Raw genomic sequence first — 22,570 nt, forward strand, 5'->3', positions numbered from 1 at the left:
TCATACATTTTGGCAAATCGATTTGTATACATTTGGAATGTTAGTATAGTGACATTAATATTTTCCGCAAGTTCCAAGTGCTAAATCTTACATTTCCCAAGAAACCTAACAGAACACAAGCTGTGCTTACTTGGCTGTGCCCCCTAATTCCTTAAAGTCTTGTATCACTTTGTTTGCGTTGTATTTATATTAATTGAGGAGTTTGGAAATAACTGTTGTTAAACTGCTCCCCTAATCATACGTTGTATATGCATGACGTCATAATTCTTACCCAAAATGTGGCTATGGGCGCACGTCCGCCACCACTTGCAGTGGCTGCACCTATGGCCTTGTTTTGGGTAAGAATTGTGCCGTACTCATGCATAATGTTGGTGCGTTCGATTAGCATCTCCGGGTCGACCCCGGTGTGCTCATCCGGGTGGCGCAAGTCGGGCCAGCCCAAGTAACCCGATCCACAAGCTGGGCACTTGGGGCTGGACCGAGGTGCAATGACGTCACCACGAGAAGGTTGTGTGTTTTTTCTTCCAGGAAGAACGTGGGTAATTGTCTGCACACGTTCGTCCAGGAAAACAATACAGGCGACTTTTCCGGGACGAACGTGGGGTAACTATCTGCCCACTGGAAAAAAAATACGTCACCCGGACGAGCACATCGAGTCGGCCCGGGGAGCGAATTTTGTTTTCCCAAACGACTTTGTAATGATTTGGTAAAAGAGCAGGCCAATTTCATGATGACGTAATCTGACGGAAAGAGCCAATCACAGCGGCAGGGGAAAACAATATTGCGTTTGGGGAAAAATATTTCGCGCCCGGGAAGCTATTCGAACGCACCCATGAGAGGCGTATAGGATACGATGTCTTTATAACACACAAAACAACAGTTGCAGCCGCAACCTTATTTGCAAATAGACCGATTGAGCTACCAACGTCACGTGACCTGAGATGGGTGTTACACACTGCGTACTGCATATCAACGTGCGTTAAAAAGACATGATTATTGTTGCAATTGTTTGTTTAATCGAGGCTTTTCTTTCTCGAAATTACTGAAGAATATTCTGGAGTTGGTACCATGATACCTTACCGGTGGCCGACATTACAAGTTATGGGTAAACACAGCTCCACCAACTAGGAAGTTCCAAGAGAATGTTCACACAATGTGGTTTACCTCGTTGTAATGCTTTTGCTGCCAATGTTTTTACTGTGTAGCTTTGTTTTCCTATACCCATCTCAGTTCACGTGATCACATGTAAACATTGGTAGCGCAATTGGTCTATTCGAATGTTGTCGTGAACAGTAAAATATTAAGACCAAATGTCGCTGACCCAGCAAACAAACACACCTGTAAGCAGTACAACCGAAAATTAGCCAGCAACTTGTCTTATAGCTTTGTTGACAGGAGTAATAGCAGACTCTACACCTACAAGAAATTGTTTAAAAAGTAATGGTTTTAAGATGCACACTATGGGTTTAAATATTTACCTTATATCTTACTAAAGTAAGTTTAACTTGAATTCAAGCAAGAAGCGGGTTTAAATTGGGCCAAGTTTTTATCTCTGTAACCAAAATGGGAATCCCGTTTTCCCCAAACAAAACCAGAGTCAGTGGATTTCCTGTTCAAGCACACTTCGGGGTTAGGTAACCCGTGGTTTTTGCAACAAGACCCACATCACCTTTGTGTGCTCTAAAACAAATAAGAACAAGTGCGTAAACCTGTTTTTACAAACGGAGCTATTTTTAATCTTTTTGCCTTTGATTATTGTTTGTACTTTTGTCTTATTTACCTCTTTTTTTATTGGCTATTATATTATTTTTAAAGATATTTTCCCGTGTCGAATCCAAAAATCTTCAGTGAGGCTTCAGAAAGTGTATTTTGCCTGGCTGTTTTCATCGTGTTCCATCGTCCTCTGTTTGTCCATCGTGTGTTGCTTGAAAACTTCCCATGAGTTGCTTTATTGTAAATCTATTTCATTTTATTATATTTTTTCCTTGTTCACCGTGGGCAAACCTCTCAGTGAAACACTTCTTTCAGAGGTCCCCGGCAACTATTTTTTTAACACACCGAAATTGTAAAATGCTAGTAATATAAAATATTTTTTTAAACATTACAAAAGTTATGTAAAGCCTAAAGGGTGATAAATTGCTACAATTAGTCAATTAAAAAGCACTTACCAAACACTACCGACTTCCAGCGCCAAGAGTATAATCAAAATCTTGATTACAACCATGATGAATCGTGTCCTAAATCAAACCAGCCTGTTAATAAAGAAGATATTTCTCTTGTGACTAAATCTTTCAACTTAAATGGAAGCAGGTTATCAAACATAAGGGAATCAATGTGTGGTGAAGAGGTTTTCAACTAGTGGTTTAAACTCAACGAGTACTGGTTCTTGATAATTTTAACGAGACGAAGTCAAGGTAAATTATCAAGAACCAGGCCTCGGCGGGTTAAAACCACTAGTTGAAAACTGATTCAACACACTTTGATTCCCATTCATAAATACCTTTTCGGTACAAAAACATCCACACTTTTTGGTCAAAAAGTAAAAGAAATGCAAAAAGTTTAATTGTTAAATGATTTCTTTCAACACAGCACCCCTCCAGCTATGAAATGGTAAGGCGCGTATCGCGTGATGTGGCACAACTGTCCCGGCCGTTGCTCCCGACCAATAGGAATGAAGAAACTGTCTTATAAGCACAGGTGCAACCTCGCGTGTCACGCCAATGTTTCAAAACTTTTTACTGGTCATAAACACAGGTTTATACACACCCACGTGACGCACTCTCCACCATTAGGAATAGCGAAACTGTCTGAGGTATTGATGGATATATATTTTTTTATTTATTTAACCGATAATTACTATCAATGTCGAGCAAGTCCCAACCGAAAAGGGGTTATTTTGTTTTTATTTGTTACAATAAAACATTTAGTAAAAGGAAGCATCAAATGTTCAAAACGCATGTTTAGATATTATTATTATTATGCCCATATATTTTTGTTAAAGACATTGGACACTATTGATAATTGTCAAAGACCAGTCTTCTCATTTGGTGTATCTCAACATATGCATGAATCAGCCAAAGATGAAAATGCTGTGCTTCATGTGATTGGGATCTTTTAAGATCCCAGTTATTAAAATAACTCTTCTTCTTCATGTTCTTAGTGGACATTGTGACTAGCACAGATTAACTACAATGAAAATAGAAACAAAAGATATGTCACAAGAAATACTCAGTGATTGTATAAATTGGACCTAATCAGAATTACCCGAATAATTATGCAAATTAAGCACTGATGAATAAAGCAATGTTTACATTGACCCATGATTGTGTCTGAAGTGAATGGACTGAAGCGAATCTGTTATATACCAACTTTGACCTATACACCCTGGGCTATAGTTACCACAAACACAATTAGCAACTGACTGAAACATAGAATGTTATGCTATACCCTATGTGTTATATCACCCGACGACAATATGCATGTATGACCCGAATAACAATCCCCATATACATGTGCAACCAAATTAAACGCATTGACAAAAATACAACTATTTTAGGCTTCAAAACAGGACCTAAATATAACACAATCACTCAATCAGCTCTATAATTAGTGGCAAGAAAATCAATACACCAACAGTGGGTACTGCAAACGATTTAATAGATGTTAAATTTTCATCGGGGATAAAGAATATTCAGTTCACCAAATTAAATAAACTATTTTGACTATGAACAAATATTGTCCAGTGCCTTTAAACCTACCAATCATTATCTTAAGAAACGAACGTAATAAAACCTAAAATTTGTTTGTTTTCTAACCGTACATAATAACCCCGTTTTGTGTTGCATTCCCAAAGGTTTTGCAATATTTTAATTTTACAAAATAATGTCTTACCTATAAACGCAGTTGGTTATTTCTGCTTCTGGGTGGCGGACTAGACCCACACACTGTCTACCATTTTACAGCCTTTTGTCTTTCAATAATCCAAGCGGGTTGAGCAGTTTGTTCGATGGTTAGAAGAAAACACCCTGCCTGACTGACATTCGTTCAGTGAAGTGAGTGACTGATGACAAACAGTCCCGCAAGCAAACTGTGCTTCAATGAGCATATTATTTGCACAAACACAGTTAAGTTTGATCGATCTAAATTCATGTTTCAATAGCCTGAACGGATTTTTTTTCACGCATGCGTGTTGGCAACTTGCGTGTTGGCCACTTGCCCATTTTATGGAAGGCGTTCAGTCTGTGGTGAAGTGTAGGTATAAACGTATATTATAGCGAACCATTCCATGACATGGCAAGCCAGCCGAAATGCAACTTTTGAGATTACAGGTCCAGTAGCCTGTAGCTCATTGCACAGATATGTAAGTATAGCCTGTTATTTCAATATTAATTTTTGGTTTTTACCCATACACCGATGTGTGTTAGCACTGTATACTCAGTACTTTCCCGAGTCCTGTGAAAAAATATCACAGGCATGTTACTCGGGTGGGATTCGAACCCACGACCCTTGCAATTCTAGAGCAGTGTCTTACCAACTAGACTACCGAGGTTGCCGGCAGCTAGAGGCAGTTCGAATCCTATGTTTTGGCAGCGGGTACCGCAACGATATAATAGATGTTAAATTTGCATCGGGGATAAAGAATATTAATTTTTGGTTTTTACCCATACACCGATGTGTGTTAGCACTGTATACTCAGTACTTTCCCGAGTCCTGTGAAAAAATATCACAGGCATGTTACTCGGGTGGGATTCGAACCCACGACCCTTGCAATTCTAGAGCAGTGTCTTACCAACTAGACTACCGAGGTTGCCGGCAGCTAGAGGCAGTTCGAATCCTATGTTTTGGCAGCGGGTACCGCAACGATATAATAGATGTTAAATTTGCATCGGGGATAAAGAATATTAATTTTTGGTTTTTACCCATACACCGATGTGTGTTAGCACTGTATACTCAGTACTTTCCCGAGTCCTGTGAAAAAATATCACAGGCATGTTACTCGGGTGGGATTCGAACCCACGACCCTTGCAATTCTAGAGCAGTGTCTTACCAACTAGACTACCGAGGTTGCCGGCAGCTAGAGGCAGTTCGAATCCTATGTTTTGGCAGCGGGTACCGCAACGATATAATAGATGTTAAATTTGCATCGGGGATAAAGAATATTAATTTTTGGTTTTTACCCATACACCGATGTGTGTTAGCACTGTATACTCAGTACTTTCCCGAGTCCTGTGAAAAAATATCACAGGCATGTTACTCGGGTGGGATTCGAACCCACGACCCCCGAATTCTAGAGCAGTGTCTTACCAACTAGACTACCGAGGTTGCCGGCAGCTAGAGGCAGTTCGAATCCTATGTTTTGGCAGCGGGTACCGCAACGATATAATAGATGTTAAATTTGCATCGGGGATAAAGAATATTAATTTTTGGTTTTTACCCATACACCGATGTGTGTTAGCACTGTATACTCAGTACTTTCCCGAGTCCTGTGAAAAAATATCACAGGCATGTTACTCGGGTGGGATTCGAACCCACGACCCTTGCAATAAATTTAACATCTATTATATCGTTGCGGTACCCGCTGCCAAAACATAGGATTCGAACTGCCTCTAGCTGCCGGCAACCTCGGTAGTCTAGTTGGTAAGACACTGCTCTAGAATTGCAAGGGTCGTGGGTTCGAATCCCACCCGAGTAACATGCCTGTGATATTTTTTCACAGGACTCGGGAAAGTACTGAGTATACAGTGCTAACACACATCGGTGTATGGGTAAAAACCAAAAATTAATATTCTTTATCCCCGATGCAAATTTAACATCTATTATATTTCAATATTGCTATCAATTTATTTGTATTTTACATTCAGGGCTTCTACAAAACAAAACCTGGAAAAGTTTCCGTATCAAGCCACCACATTTTCATTCGAATCTAAATAACATAGTTAAAGCCATTGGACCCTTTCGGTACAGAAAAAAAAAAAAAGTTCACAGATTTACAAATAATTTACAGGGTTTACAGAAGGTAATGGTGAAAGACTTCTCTTGAAATATTAGTCCATGAAATGCTTTACTTTTTGAGAAAACGGCAAAACAATATAAATTCTCGTTAACGAGAATTACGGATTTGTTATAAACACATGTCATGACAAGGCGAAACGCGCGAAAACAGGAGTAAGTTTTCCCGTTGTTTTCTCCCGACTCCGATGTCCGATTGAGCCTAGATTTCCACAGGTTTGTTATTTGATATAGAAGTTGTGATACACGAAGTGTGTGCCTTGGACAATACTGTTTACCGAAAGGGTCCAATGGCTTTAATCTAATTTACCTCAATGAGATATCGGTTTTCGTAAAATTTAGTAAAAAAGTGGTGGCGTGATACGGAGAGTTATCCCAAAATCTAAACTCTATCATGAAATAGACCGCCTGTTTCCATAAACCAATTTCATTTATTATTAACATATTGCTTATTTATTTTGAAAACTCATGATTGTAACTTCGTTTGTATATATGTAAGTCTATACTTTTTGAAGAGGCCAGTCGACCTTGTACAAACTTAGGCTTCTTGTCTGCGACCTCCCCATACTGTTATTAAGTTCTGATAATTAGTTTTCCTTACATTTTACAGGTTATGCCTAATGGTATGGAAAAATAAACCTGAACCTGAAAAAATTCTGGTAATCCAGGTTTTCTTGGTCAATTTCGGCAAATGAGCAGCCAATTTAACCACCAAGCTATTCTATTTCGCGCGAAATCGAATGTTACTGAACAGGGTCATTCGATTTCGTTTTATGATTAGTCAAATGTAATGTTGCGTCATTCGATTTAACAAAATATTCATTCAATTTAACAATTAATCAAAGAAGCATTCAAATTCGCAGACGCTTCTTGAGGCGTGTGTGTCACGAAAAAGAATGACGATGCGCTAAATTGAACAAAGTGCTATAGGAATTTGACTCGACTCAAAACGAAAGAATGACCGAATTCTGAATTTGAAACGCAGTAACAACTGGGGAGGCCTTAATTCGAACGCATGAAAATGAAATTGACTGCTCATTCGCCGAATTTGAACGAGAAAACCTATAACAGTAAAGATTGATATTAATTTTCGTTTACCCTTCATCATCAGCAGAGAGTTGCACACCCCATATTCTTTAAGAAAATTTGCGTATTTCATAATGGTTGAAAGAGGTGGCTTCCCCCCCCCCCCACCCTTACACCCTCTTGCAAATGAAGACCGTTTATTGGTTATTAAGAGTTGTTGTTCGTTGCACGTACACGGGCGTACATGGGCCAATTTCATAGAGCTGCTTAAGCACAACAATATTTGCTTAGCATGACATTTCTTCCTTGATAAAAACAGGAATACCAACCAAATTTCAATTGGTTGCATATTGCTTATTACTGGTATTCAGCTGTTGTTTGCTTATCTGAAAATCACGTATAAATTTGGTTGGTAGGCCTAATCCGGTTTTTATCAAGGCAAACATTTCATGCTAAGCAAATTTGTGTGCTTAGCAGCTCTATGAAACTTGGCCCAGGATGATGACGCAGGACTTAAGCCAGTAGTTTATGATGTTCATTTGAATGAAACCTGATATTAACAGCAAATGTTCACAAACCGGACTTGTATGCAACAAATCGTAGATCTTATGCCTAATATAGAAAGATAAATTACTAGGCCTACTGTGTAACACAAATAATATCAGACATGGGTGATTTGAGACGTAGGCCCTTTTCGAAACAACGGCTTCGGTTTTGGATTCGGCGTGAGGCTCCGTCCCGTTCTCTCGTCTGAAACCCTCGGCGCGTATACGCAAAGCAGACGTTGTCAAAACAACCGCGGGGCCAGGCTAGCTTTCGCCGAATCCTTAGCCAAATCCAGTCGTTTCAAAAAGGGTCTCAGTATAATCCAGACTCACCGATTGTTGAATGGGAAGACGTTCTGCATCTTAGCTGCATGGCAGCACATGCGAATTCTTGAGAGCAGTTACATGTTGGTCGGTGTTGTTGTTTCAGTGTAAACTGAGCCACGCCGGTCCTGTATTAGACAACATGGTAACCCAAGCTGGGTTACACCAACTAGTTCTCAGCACGTCCGAACATGTCCTAAGACAATCGTAAACGGGGTTGGTCTGAAATCAATGAGACACGGGATAAGACAATAAAAATACGACGGATTCAGACGATTCACTCAACAGCTCACTTGAGCCATTTTGCCAACCCCTGCCGCAGCAATGAATCAGTCACACAGACAGCGCGCACAACGGTCAATTATGAACTATATGTACAGTCGTAATGCAAAAGCCAGCTACAAATCAATACAATTAAAGGAACACGTTGGTCAAAACAAAAGCGTTTGGAACCGTTTTGTATATAATGCATATGGTTGGAAAGATGTTTTAAAAGTAGAATACAATGATCCACACAAGTTTGCCTCGAAATTGCGTGGTTTTCCTTCTACTGTGCGAACTAACACGGTCGGCCATTTATGGCAGTCAAAATTTTGACCCCCATAAATGGCCGACGTGTTAGTCGACGAGGTAAAAGGAAAACCACGCAATTTCGAGGCATGTTTGTGTGGATCATTGTATTCTACTTTTACAACATCTTTCTACCCATATGCATTTTATAAAAAAACGGTTACAAACGCTTTTCAAAGACCAACTCGACCGATCCAAGGCAATGTGTTCCTTTAAAGTGTCTCTAAATACCCTCCCAGTTTGTAACACAATACACATTCTTGAAATGGTCAAGCGTGCCTTTTCCAGTATGGGCAAAATGTCACCTATTGACCCAATTCACCTGACGTCATCATCAGAATAATCCTGGATGCGCCATTTTAGTGGGCAATGTCACCGTGCGTTATTCAGGGTGCGTTCGATTAGTTTCCCTGGGTCGACCCCGCGGTGATCACTCGGGTGAGCCCCTGACAAGAGCTAATCGAACGGTCACTCACCCTCTCGATGTGACGTCATGCACGTGGGGCCAGGCCCAAAGTGACCCACTCCACAAGCAGGCCCCTTGGGGCTGACCCGGGTGAGCCCCTAGAATGACGTTAAAGCTATTCCAACGTACCGGGGCAGACCGGGGTCGACCCAGGAAAGCTAATCGAACGCACTCTTAGTGAAACGGGCATTTTAGGTGACGCGGCGTTTACACGTAAACCTATTGAACAAATAAAATGTGGGCGTGGCACATTCGCCGCATGTGACGGGCGTGCAAGGGGTCAATATTAAAGATTTTTGGCCGATTTGACTCAAAAATTTTGATTTAAGATTCTATAGGTATTTTGATTGGGGTTGAGAAAGTTACAAGCTTTCATTTGAGCCATTGCTCGAAAAAGTCCGCCAATTATTAGTAGCAATGAAATAAAGTGCTAAAAATTAGTTTTTGTCTGGACCCCGACAATATATCACGTGACCATTCTTATGTGTTTTATAAGAGACGTTTTAAATTTGTGACATTTTCTGACCATTAAAAGTAAAAGTTAATTTTTTTTTCGTTAGAGCGGGTGATACTCTTTGAAATACCATTCACTCAAAAAAATCTTTTAAATGTTTGGGGCCAAAAATCTGACATAGGTTTAAAAAGTTTGATTTTGAACATACATTTCAATTTAAAACCACTTTGAGTAGGTCTGTACTTGGTGTTTTAGTCTTTACACGTAGTTGGAACTGAAGTAGAAACCTTACAGAAGTACAACCGTGTACATGATTTTTGGGGTTGAGTCAAATATTCTTTTCGCATAGGTCAACCTAAAAATTTAAAAAGTGAACAGCTTCAAAAGTCGCACAAAGTTGCAACCAAATTTGGTTTTACACTGCTCCTAAACTATTAAAGCGGCAATCGGTGGAATTACATGTGGGTTTTTTTATGTTTTGCCTCTAATAAAACAAAGAATTGTATGTAATTTGTCAGGCTCTTTCGAATAGTAAACATGAATTGAAATTGAAATTATTTTATTTCCTCGTCGTAAATCTTGGGGGACGTTTACCAGAGACGCAAACTTTTTCTTAATGTGTCATCACCGAATTGTTGTTTCTGTCTTTTGCAGATCGTAACAGACATTTGATCAACTCATCATTTTCATCGGGCCAAGTGCTGGCCAAGCAGACCAGCAGTATGACGTCACCGTCATACGGCAAGCTGTCAAACTGCACTTTGATGAAGATCTGGCTGGTCTTCATCTTGGGCGTTGGAACATTCACGCTGGAACCGGTGCTAGCCAGTTTCATCCGGTTCAAGGCGGACACCGAATACGTCTACAATTTCCAGTCATCAACAGAACTGAGAACCGTTGAGACACTCCTTGCCAAATCAAAGGTAATGATTCAAACATTTAAATTCCAAGACTTAAACACTACCCTAAACAGCAGTTTCGGATAACAACTCGGCCCGATCTTGTAAAGCTGCTTAGCAGAAAATATTGCTGAACAATTGAAATGGGCAGGCAATCACAAATTGCGACTTGGCTGGCAAACTAATACTTGTAAGCAACGTTGTTGTTGGGCTTATTGCTACTTTTTGTGCTTAAGCAGCTATATGAATTTGGCCATGAAAACCTATCTGGAAAACCATGTATGCAAGGGGAATTTGGGTTTTATTGTGACTCTTTCATTGATTGATTTTTAGGAAGTAGTATTTTGACAATCCATTATGCCTGAAGTGCATGCACCAACGGGTAGACTGTGCGTAGGTCAAGTTGAGGTTAAAGGAACACGTTGCCTTTGATCGGTCGAGTTGGTCTTTGAAAAACGTTTGTAACCGTTTTTTATAAAATGCATATGGGTAGAAAGATGTAAAAGTAGAATACAATGATCCACACAAACATGCCTCGAAATTGCGTGGTTTTCCTTTTACCTCGTCGACTAACACGTCGGCCATTTATGGGGGTCAAAATTTTGACTCCCATAAATTGCCGATGGTGATAGTTCGCACAGTAGAAGGAAAACCACGCAATTTCGAGGCAAACTTGTGTGGATCATTGTATGCTACTTTTAAAACATCTTTTCAACCATATGCATTATATAAAAAACGGTTAAAAACGCTTTTGTTTTGACCAACTCGTCCGATCCAAGGCAACGTGTTCCTTTAACGAACTCGCTGGAGATCGTCAAGTAACTTTAGCCTGGTTCTCAATTGAAGAGCAGACAAAGGAACAATCAAGTTTATTTAACCCTAATAAATGTTTTCCTCACCTCTGTTCCCTACCCTCCTCCGGCTTTAAACAAGCACTCTAATCCAGTTGCTGCCCATGAATTGACTCTTGGAATTCTCGCAAACTTTTGATCAAAGATGTGTTACTGTTCATTGCAAATTTACATATTCACAAATTTGCATTATGGACTACATGAGATGCAAATGTTTTCAACATTGCTCTATATAAACTTGGTTTGCGGTAACACCATGTGTGTATCTATTTGCCAAGTAGGGTTTATTCTTTAGAGAACTGCATGTCTTATATTAAAGTCTACTACCGCGGAGTAGATTTAACTGATTGTTCGGGATACTTCTTGCTTGTTCCTGCTTGTTACTGGGCGGAAAGTTTAGAACATTGGCTGGGACTACTACTTTAGGTTACAGAATCGTTATTAACGGTATACTACATCCTAAAAAGTCCATTTATTATTTTTAAGAAGTCAAATGTGTTGTACTCTTCTTAAATAAAGATTGGGTTTCTGACGGTAAACAGTCCTGATACCGAAGTCGGATTTCAACAGATCTACCTGCGGGTTCATTCAGCGGCAATCACCAGCAGTAACAATCAAGGTAAACGATAGACTTGTGGACAAGTCGTTAATGGTCTGCCGCGGTGAGATAATCGAGTTGTGGCGATGCTCTCGCGAGATCACTGCTATCGCGCGGTGGCTGGTTGCCGACTTTTGTTAAAATGGGACCGTAGTCGTCAGAGAGCTAGCAGTAGTCTCGCGGGGCCCGCAGTCTCGCGAGATTACCGCAGGAATCGCGGGAAGATTCGGAACGCTATCACCGCGACAGACATTTAACGACTTGTCCACAAGTCTAGGTAAACGAAGGCACTGTCCACATCTTCCATTTGGAGAATCAATAACGCTTGTCAAAATGATTTGTAAACAGAGTATTAACGTACGACAAACACCAATATTGCTAGGGTCTGGCGCTTTGCATTGATAAAAATGAACCTTGGATTTGACAATAATATGGCTATGGTTTCTTTTGGGCGACTATAGTTTCAATTTCTTACATGGTTACACAAACACGTACTGAAATTGTTGTTATGTATCCATAGTAACTGTAAACAAAGGACCGATCGTAACCAGAGCTCAAGTTCATGACCGCCATCTCACCCAAATTGCTGCGCTGTGGGTTATCTCCGACTCCACAGATTCTAGAGGGTTCTAGATTAAAAGCATACATAGAGTGCGAGCAAATAATAAAATTCGACCAAGTGTGCCCACAAAACATTTTGAAGGTATTCAATATATATATGCATCATGCAAAGACATGCACAGAAAGTAGAAGGGCAGGAATTACAAAAAGGGGGTTGTATTGAAGTGCTGTTTGTAATTAAGCTTTGGATTCGGCGTGAGGTTCAGTTCTCTCGTCTGAAACCATGAGCGCGTATACGCAAAGCACGCGCATTTGTCAAAACAACCGCAGGGCCAAGCTAGCCTGAGCCGAATCCAAAGCCAAATCCAGTCGTTTCGAAAAGAGCCTATGATTTGGTTGTAAATGGGTTACAGTTGTTAAACGTCTACATGATTGTTTGAATGCAAGATACGTATTACATTTAGGTAAGACGCTCCATATACAGGTCACCCGTGTGTCTCTCAATTTCTATCAGGAGACCTGGGCCCAATTTCATGGTTCTGCTTACCGTAAGCAAACAATTGGCACTTATGGAAACAGGGCCCCATTTCATAAAGATGTTTAGCAGAAACACCTGCTTGACAAACTTCCCTGCTAAGCACAACATGAGTGGGGCACCAGTCTCAAGAGTGTAAACTTTTCGGAATGTTGGCTGGTTACCTGTTTTGGCTAAGCAAGATTTTCCTGTGCCTAGCAGGTTTTTGTGCTTACTGGCTTTACGAAATTGGGCCCAGGGAACTCCGTGCTTACGTCAAGCGTTTTTACGGGTTAGCAGGAAAGGCGATTGTGCACGTGCGTGTAGGCCTACTCCACATTTCTATGGTGATCGTACAAGTGCATAATTCGGCGGTAAGTAAAGCATTGAAGTTTGGCTCTGAACTAAAAGTGCAAATGGGGTTGTTTACATGTTACTCATAGCAACGGCTAGCAAACACAAGTCCTTTCAAATTCCCCGCCTTTCAACAAATTCATCCGGTGTCATTACTCACCGGAGTGTATGGTGATCGTACCGTACAAGTGCATAATTCGGTGGTAAGCAAAGCATTGAAGTTTGGCTCTGAACTAAAAGTGCAAACGGGGTTGTTTACATGTTACTCGTAGCAACGGCTAGCAAACACAAGTTCTTTCAAATTCCCCGCCTTTCAACAAATTCATCCGGTGTCATTACTCACCGGAGTGTGTGATGGCCGTGACTGCCCATTGTGTTTGCGTCAAACCTACCCTAAGGGTTCGAAAATATTAAAAATTTGTTCCTTTGTTACGAAGTTAACACGTTATTTAGACTTTTGTCCAGGGTGATCCCTTCGTAAACTTGCCCGTTGTTAATATACACGGAAAAACGAAAATAATCACTTTCTATGAAAGAGTATTTTTAGACCCTTGTCAATATAACAGATTATGCAAACAATCGATTAGATTCGCTTGTGAACATTCAATTGTGGAGAGCACCTGTTTACGGAGGAAATATTAAAAGCCATCATTCCAACAAACTAATGATTCCATCAATGCAGTAAAGAGCAGTTGCGCTATAGTTTGATGGCTGTGTTGTAGAGTTCACCAATAGTCACTAAAATCATAAGTTTTCCAGTGCAACAACATTTCGGGACCTTCAAGTTTAAAATATTTTGGGGTACTTTTTTAAACTTAAAACACAAAGTCCACAGATTTACAATAAACTTGCACTTAGTGAGGTGCTCTTGTTTTAAAGAAACGAGTAACGGTGTCACGAAAATACCTTTACACATCCTAGTTATTTTCGTGACTTGTTCAACTAATTTTTCAAATATTCAATTCAAGAATACATTTATTTCCATGCTCTCATAAAAGAGTAAACAACACTTACATGTATTACGGAGTAAAGCAAAACATTTCATTAAGTAAGAGTAAACATGAATAAATAAATAGAGTACGGGGCCGTTGTGTGCACCTCATCAAGTAATATTTTAAGGGGAAGCTTTCTACCATCATTATCTTCAAACCATGTAATTTTATTGTAAATCTGTGGACATTGTGTTTTGTGTCCTACAAAAAGCACCCCGACCCTTTAAAGTTCAAAATCATTATGATGAAAATAAAGAGTGCAGTTAAAAACCAAGAAATTTTTGTTGTTCATTGCTGAAGGTTTGTGTTTTAAGGAGCCGTTTTTAAACAGCTTGTTTATAGGCTAACCTTGGTCCTTTTTCCGTTTCCTTTTATTAATATTTGTATATATATATTATTTTTTTTATTCGTTTTCTAGTTAAGAAACTCGGATACTTGTTATAATGTTGTCAAATAACCGCTCATTTTATAACACCCAATTCCATTTCAGTTCTCTTGAACGAGGAGCATGACTTTGATAGATGGTAAGTTTGTTTCATGGAGATGTTGTAAACAAAAATGTAAAAAAAAGAAGAAGAGGAAAGCACTGATGGCCATAATCTTCGTTCGTGGTTGCCAGTCGGAAGTTATAACAATTAGCTGCTGTGTATGTAGGGCTCACACCCAAGTTAACGTCACATCGTTCAATTTTACGATACATCGTATAATTTTACAATACATCGTTTAATTTTATAAAGTATAACTTTGCTCGGCAGAAGAAAAAAATGTGGAGCAATATTTTCTGCTTTAAGCAACCGTATGAAATTGGAGGCGGGTCGTCGTTCATTACCGTTTGGCGTAAACAACTACGGGGATTTCCCACTGTTCTGGTCACAATACCCTCTCAGAAATCACCGGCCTGTAGTTAAGTTTCTTTTTGTCTGATCATGAACGATTCTGAATCCATCTTTTTCAACTTAACTCGATAACAAAGACAGACGTATTGCATGTTTCAGATTTGTATACAGTATTTTTAGAAACTTAGTGTAATGTTTATTAGTTTCCCTGCCAACCAGTAAAACATCGTTTTGGTTGAACAATATTATATTATTTTTGAGATTGATCACAAAACCCACTCAGAATTTCCCAGCATGTGGTTAAGTGTTGTTTTGTTTGATCATAAACGAAATATAATCCCTCATTTTCAACTTGACTTGATAACAAAGACAGACGTATTGCATGTTTCCGATTTGTAAACAGTATTTTTAGAAATTTGTTGTGATGTTTATTATTTTCCCTGCCAACCAGTAAAACATCGTTTTGGTTGAACAATATTATATTATTTTTGCGATTGATTTACAATACCCATTCAGAATTTCCCAGCATGTGGTTAAGTGTTGTTTCGTTTGATCATAAACGAAATATAATCCCTCATTTTCAACTTGACTTAATAACAAAGACAGACGTATTGCATGTTTCAGATTTGTGAGCAATATTTTTAGAAATTTGTTGTGATGTTTATTATTTTCCCTGCCAACCAGTTCAACATCGTTTTGGTTGAACACTATTATATTTTTTTTGCGATTTATCACAATACCCATTCAGAGTTTCCCAGCATGTGGTTAAATTAAAGTGTTGTTTTGTCTGATCATGAACAATTATTAATCCCTCATTTTCAACTTGACTTAATAACAAAGACAGACGTATTGATGTTTCAGATTTGTGAGCAATATTTTTTGAAATGTGTTGTGATGTTTGTAACTTTCCTTGGCAACCATTTAAACATGGTTGTGGTTAAACAATATTATATTATTATTATTGCGACTTAACTTGATAACAAAGACAGACGGGTTGATGTTTCAGATTAGAGAGCAGTATTTTTAGATTGGGATGTTTGTTGGTTTCCCTGACAACCATGGTTATGGATGAACAATAGACCAGGCATATATTTAATATGCGGGTTGACTCGGGTAATTACCTCGACAATTAAGTTAGGGAGAAAGCACGAAAAAGTGTAGATTCGTGGGAAAAAATGTACAAGCAGAAGGCGAGTACGTTGTTCACGAATCTACACTTAAAGACAGTGGGCACTTTTGGTAATTACTGAAAATAATTTTTAGCTTAAAACCTCACTTGGTAACGAGTAATGGGGAGAGGTTGATAGTTTAAAACATTGTGAGAAACGGCTCCCTCTGAAGTGAAGTAGTTTTCGAGAAAGAAGTTATTTACCACGAATTTGATTTCGAGACCTCAAGTTTAGAATTTGAGGTCTCGAAATCAAGCATCTGAAAGGAACCGACTTCGTGCGACAGGGATGTTTTTTTTCTTTTATTATGCTCTCGCAACTTCGACAACCAATTGAGCTCAAATTTTCACAGGTTTGTTATTTTATGCATTTGTTGAGATACATTTAGACTAGTCTTTGACAATTACCAAAGGTGTCCACTGCCTCTAAGATAAGAAAAGTAATGTATGTCAATATTGTTATGATACTAAAACTTAATGTGGTGAGCTTGAAACTTTGACAAAGTGTTTGCTACTATGAAAATCGCCCTCTCAGTCGTTAAATTCGTCTATATGCTTTTTTTTAAGGTTTTCATTCGAAATCAGCGAAAACGGGACAATTGGTCACGTGTACTACTCAGGTGATGAGAGTGATCACGTGATAACAGCCAAGAAGGGTATGGCGAGCCTATTGGCTGCAAATCTACAGCATCCTCCCGATGGCATGGTATGCAGTAACTTTATAAACTAATGTGGATTTGTCATGATGTTTGGTGTAACCATTATGTACCAGAAATACAAATTTGGGGTAAAAATACTGTTGTTTCCCGCGTGTGTCTTGGCTGAGGGGCCGCACTGCACATAAGTTCTCGGCCTATTTTTGAGCTGCTAAGCACAAAAATAGGCTTAGCATGAAAACAACAGCCACAAGCAGTATGCAACTAATGGTTATGCTGGAAAGAAATTTCATGATAAGCACATTTTTGTGCTCAGCAGCTTTATGAAATTGGGCCCTGGTGTTTATGATCGGCACGAGTCCCGGTGTGGCGGGAAATTCTGTCCCCAGAGATTCGGTTCCCCATGGCAAACTATGGGTGCGTTCGTTTAGCTTCCCTGGGTCGACCCCGGTGTGTGACGTTTTTTTCACAGGACGAATGTGTGCAGATAATAACCCACGTTCGTCCGGGAAAAAAAACGCCACACACCGGGGTCGACACAGGGAAGCTAAACGAACGCACCCTGTATAAGGACTTCTTCTGATAGCGCCCTCTTTTGAATCATCCTACTTCAGCCCATGTTAATTTCCCATTGGGGGACCAAATCTCCGGCGGACAGAAATTCCTAGGACACCGGGCTTGACACTTGTGTTCTTCAGCTAAATAACCCATTATTGCTTCGTCCTTCGGGTGGGACGAAAACCGTAGGCCCAGTGTGTTATGTGTAATAAAGAAAGCCAGTTACACTACAACTGCTAAGGGGTGTGCCTCTAACAATTCTTGCAGCGGCTAAACCCAAACTAGACATAAATGGGTTGTAACAAAAAATTCAAAAACCTGTTGGGAAAAGACAAAGTTATCAAACTCTTTGAGACGCTCGTAGATTAAGCGGGTTTTTTATATATAAAAATATATGTATTGCTTTTGTTTTGTTTATATAAAAGAATATATGTATTGCTATTAATATTGAACATGTACTCAGAATGATGAACCTGGTGAGTGGAGCTACGACTGCAACGAGACGGGTCACGAGGGTCATCATGAATCGTCATACAATGCCCGGATGTCGTCGGATAATGATGGCATCATCGTCTTCACCAAGACCAGACGAACACACCCGATACCGTACGGGAAATCCAAACATCAAAAGGTATGACAGGCCGTATCCGAAGTGGCGGCTACAGCAACCTACGGCTATGGCTGTTGCTAAGAGTGTAGCTAAGGACGTCATATACCTCATCGCATGATGACGTGGAAATCTAGCCGTAGCCCTAGCTGTAGCCGCCAAATCGGACAGGATGATAAAGGGCGACCTCTGTCGCTCGTCAAAATAAGAATAAATCCAAGAGTATTTTGTTTAACAGCTGCTCTTGCAACCAAACCATACTTTATTTTAACTCAACCGCTCAAAAACTTGCCATTCTCTTAGGACTAAAGCCCCATAAATCGGTCCAATCCTCTCCGTTTCCTTGGCCCCAGCACGTCTGATATCAAAATATTTCGCTTTTTTGAAGAAGAAAAAACATCTACAACGGTCTGCATCATGAAACCTACCGATCTAATGCTTCTGAAGTTGTAGATAACCCTATGCCTGTATTTGTTAAAACAGACATCTGTTTTGGGTAAAAATCAAATGAATTTTGAGTGTGAATTTTCTCAACGATCTTGACAACTTCCTCGTTTTCGAAGCGCACACACACGATCTCATAATTTGTCGGGTTCCTTGTAGCAATGGATCGCACCATTATTGATAAGCTGTTAAGGGAACCTGACAAAAAGAAAGCGACAGAATTTTATATCATACGTACTGGAGCAACGGATACAGAGTGGATTGGACCGATTAATGGGGCTAGGTTAAAGGAACACGTTGCCTTGGATCGGACGAGTTGTCTATAAAAAGCGTTTGTAACCGTTTGGTATAAAAGGCATATGGTTGGAAAGATGTTTTAAAAGTAGAATACAATGATCCACACAAATTTGCCTCGAAATTGCGTGGTTTTCCTTTTACTTTGCGAACTAATGGTAGGCCATTTATGGGAGTCAAAAATTTGACTCCCATAAACGGCAAACCGTCCACGAGGTAAAAGGAAAACCGTGCAATTTTGAGAAATGTTTGTGCGGCTCATTATATTCTACTTTAACAACATCTTTCTCACCATATGCATGTTATAACAAACGGTTACAAACGCTTTTCAAAGACCAACTCGACCGATCCAAGGCAACGTGTTCCTTTAAGACAAGTTAAATCACAACTGAGACATAAGTGAACGAAACAGTTGGACGGTTGTTTGCACTCTTTGGAAATCGCTTCACTGTGTCAATGTATTTGGTTTTACAGGAGATTCATTACCACCCCGGTATGAAGCTACCAACTCTCGTCAAGATTCTGGATCATTACGAAGCACCAAGAGAGTCAACAAAAGAGTAAGAAAAATAAGTAATGTTTGTTTGGGAAAAAATGAAACAGTACCCAGGGAAACACACCTTGAAAACAGTGAACTTTAAAGACACTGGAAACTATTGGTAACTATCAAAGACCATAGACTTCTCACTCGGTGTATCTCATCATATGCATAAATTAACAAACCTGTGAAAATTTGAGCTCAGTTGGTCGTCGAAAGTGCGAGATAACTAGGAAAGAAGACCTCAAATTCTAATTCTGAGGCCTCGAAATCAAATTCGCTGAAAATTACTTCTTTCCCGGAAGGGGCCGTTTCCCACAAAGTTTTATACTATCAACCTCTCCCCAATACTTGTTACCAAGTAAGGTTTTATGCTAAGAATTATTTTGAGTAATGTCTATTAAAACAACCCTCTGTGTTTCTATTGATTTGATATTAAGCGACGTCCTCAACACTTTGGTTTTGTACACAAGATCACAGCGAGGACTGCTTATTCATTTTCCTGGATCCTTTATCGGTTTGAATGCGTAAACTTGCCAAACATACATTTACCTTTTCATTGCTTCAAATTTTATCAGTGCTCTTGACTTGTTCTGTTTTCAGATTTCAGGGTCAGTTCAACGAGAACACAGACGAAGAAGGATTTAGTAAGTCTTCAAATTTGTATGGTTTTATTTTTCTTGCATTTTTTGTTTGTTTTTTTGTTTTTTTTTACTTTAGTATTTTTATCAATATTTTTACCTTGTAGTGCCACATTATTTAGCTTCGTGCTGCCAGTTGTTTTTTAATAAAAATGAATGAATGAATGAATGAATGAATTTCTGTGCCTCTGTTTTTTCCTGGTACTTGAATGATTGTTATGAAACCACTTGTACGGTTCTGATATTACTGAACTAAACTTGCCAATCAACTAATATTTAGCCCTTCGTCTCTTTTTAGATCTTCCAGAGATGCAGACTGTTTCAGATGGTCAGCTGTCATTCGTGCGTGAGATTTACTCCCCTTCACTGGCTCCGCCCACTAATGGGGATCTTGTGACAGATACAATTCACGTGAAAAAGGTAGGTCTTAAAGAGTTGAAACCACGGTTCTTTTCAGAACCACTCCAACTTATTTAGATATAGTTATTTACCGCAAACATTTCCATAAGGTAGGTCTGGTTCAAAAACTTAATCCAAAATAGCTGTAAAATATAGATTTGTTGTATATCAAATTGTTGTTGCTAAAAGGGAACGTGGAAAAATGTCTGCAGTTTCAAATAATGGAGGCCCATGGATTTTTTTCCGGTAAACAAACGTATCCGTGGTTTGCGGAAACACCAGTATGTGTATCTACTTGCCAGGTAGAGTTTGTTCTTAGAGAACTGTCTTGCTTTATTCTACTACATACCGCGGAGTAGATTTATCGGATCGTTCAGGAGACGTCTATTGTTCTAAAAAGAACTGTCCTGCTTTTTGACTATATTTTTGACCTGGGCGTAAGGTATTGAAATTTAGCTGGGACTACTACTTTAGGTTATAGGATCGTTGTTAACAGCACTACTGCGGAGTCAGTTCTTAAGTTTGTCGCAACGTTTCGACAAGCTTGATCTAGTCATCGTCAGAAAACTGTTCCCTATATATACTTCCTTTCAAAACAATATTGAAATATCATATCCTTATATCGAACTTTACCAAGACTATTTTTTCTTTATAAACCATTCTCATTGGTAGTTACTAAATTTTTCCCAACTTTTGTTTTTCATTATTCTCTGTCGTTTGCAGATACCTGACGTTCAACACCTGATTGATGACATCACAACACTGAAGGATATGGTGTCTGGTAACCTGACGTGCATGAGGAATGTGCCACTTGAAGGTATGTCAATATGAACCCAGCTATACCATAGTCCATAACGTTACGTAGGCCCGATTACTGGATTGCAGTTAAACCAGTAAATGTTTGTCTTTAAAAACAAATAAAGAATGTTGGTAAGCAATTGTTGTCTTTGTTCAACCCAAAATAATACACAAATTACCGAGAGTTACCTTTGTTACTTTGTTACTTATTGTTTATGTTTGCTAAAAAAGAACAACGAAATGACTGAACGGTTTTTTTGTCTCGTTTTTTTTCTCGTCAGGATCTCACGAGCGGAGTCATTGCTTCCAGGACCTCGTACACACCCTGATGTATCACATGGATGAACGGAAACTTGCTGAGATTGTCAAACCTTTGTATCAACTTCCACTCTCCAGGTATTTTTTGGCAAAATCTATCAAATCTACAGAATCTAAAATTAATATAAGGATACGAACAACGAAACCCGACTGACTGTGAAGATATTGTTGAATGAGTTTGAATGTTCTTTTTCGGCTTTTAGTTATGTACTCGTGAGAGATGTTGGTTCATACACAGTATTGAAGTAATACAAGTTATTTTTACACTTTCCCGAAAACTACTCCACTTCAGAGGGAGCCGTTTCTCGCAATGTTTTATACTATCAACCTCTTCCCATTACTCGTTACCAAGTTTTTATGCTTATAATTATTTTGAGTACTATTATCAATAGTGTCCACTGCCTTTAAGACATATTTTTGTTTCTCTTTTAGACGCCATCGTGACAAAGAAGACAGACTCAATATGTTAGATGCTGTAACCGCGATGGAAACCGACTTCTCCCAGTCTCTCCTGGCTGATCTCATCCTCCTGTCTCCAAAACCAAATAAAGACCTTGTGGAGAGACTACTCATTGCGTCTGCTGGATTCACTCGAGCTATATCAAAGGTATAGTAGCTTCATGTCGTAGTCTGTTTTCAAGGCGACTTGTGTCTCTTTCAGACCATAGCAGTGAACTGAATGGAAAAATCTTTCTTTTCACAAAAATCTGCACTTAATGGTCTTCATTAACAGACACATTAGCAACCTTTCTGTAACAGTTCTGTTCACAAATTATGAGTGTCCACTTAAAATGTTTTCCCTCAATTTATATTGATTTCTACAGCATTATCTAGAAACCTTGGAGGATATCGTTTTCAAACCTCAACGCTTTCCAGGTGAGCCATTCTTGTTCGTTACCGTTGACCTTATTATTTGAGGGCGCTGGCACGCTAATCCGGAGGTCGTTGGTTCGAATCCCACTCTAGTCAATTCTTTGTTCAACCCCTAAAATCTTATTATTTGGAGAAGAAATCAAAATAAAAAACTTGTATTGCCCCTGCTCTACTTTAAGAAACATCAATATCGATGTGTATCCGTATGACCCTGCCATGACCCCTCAAATGTTTTTGCTTTTGTAATCACAAAAATAGAGAATTTAGACTTCAAAAC

At 39.2% G+C, this 22,570-nt stretch overlaps 3 protein-coding genes across 4 annotated transcripts in view; 2 read left to right on the forward strand and 1 right to left on the reverse strand.

Moving 5' to 3' along the window:
• LOC139945185 (uncharacterized) overlaps positions 1-4,033 on the reverse strand; it is a 48,817-nt gene extending 44,784 nt beyond the window's left edge. Inside the window, exons 1-3 of the mRNA XM_071942475.1 lie at positions 3,892-4,033; positions 2,169-2,252; positions 1,339-1,416 (exon numbers count right to left, since the gene is read on the reverse strand). Coding sequence (XP_071798576.1) covers positions 1,339-1,416; positions 2,169-2,224 — 134 coding nt within the window. The 5' untranslated portion in view covers positions 2,225-2,252; positions 3,892-4,033. The remainder of the gene's footprint in view (positions 1-1,338; positions 1,417-2,168; positions 2,253-3,891) is intronic.
• Positions 4,034-4,302: 269 nt separating this feature from the next.
• Positions 4,303-21,049, forward strand: LOC139945346 (uncharacterized). The gene is made up of 10 exons (XM_071942697.1): positions 4,303-4,360; positions 10,049-10,317; positions 11,664-11,763; positions 14,654-14,687; positions 16,735-16,873; positions 17,845-18,012; positions 19,201-19,286; positions 19,868-19,911; positions 20,204-20,351; positions 21,028-21,049. Exons 2-10 carry the CDS (start codon positions 10,117-10,119, stop codon positions 21,047-21,049), a joined length of 942 nt encoding a protein of 313 aa, XP_071798798.1. The 5' UTR covers positions 4,303-4,360; positions 10,049-10,116.
• A 6-nt stretch (positions 21,050-21,055) lies between these two features.
• LOC139944971 (uncharacterized) overlaps positions 21,056-22,570 on the forward strand; it is an 86,586-nt gene continuing 85,071 nt past the window's right edge. For both annotated transcript variants that reach the window (XM_071942170.1, XM_071942171.1), the window contains exons 1-4: positions 21,056-21,121; positions 21,384-21,498; positions 21,853-22,027; positions 22,245-22,296. In XM_071942170.1, the coding sequence (XP_071798271.1) occupies positions 21,076-21,121; positions 21,384-21,498; positions 21,853-22,027; positions 22,245-22,296 (388 nt within the window). In that variant the 5' untranslated portion in view covers positions 21,056-21,075. The remainder of the gene's footprint in view (positions 21,122-21,383; positions 21,499-21,852; positions 22,028-22,244; positions 22,297-22,570) is intronic.

This window comes from Asterias amurensis, chromosome 12, assembly GCF_032118995.1.
Source record: "Asterias amurensis chromosome 12, ASM3211899v1".
Taxonomy (NCBI): Eukaryota; Metazoa; Echinodermata; class Asteroidea; order Forcipulatida; family Asteriidae; genus Asterias; species Asterias amurensis.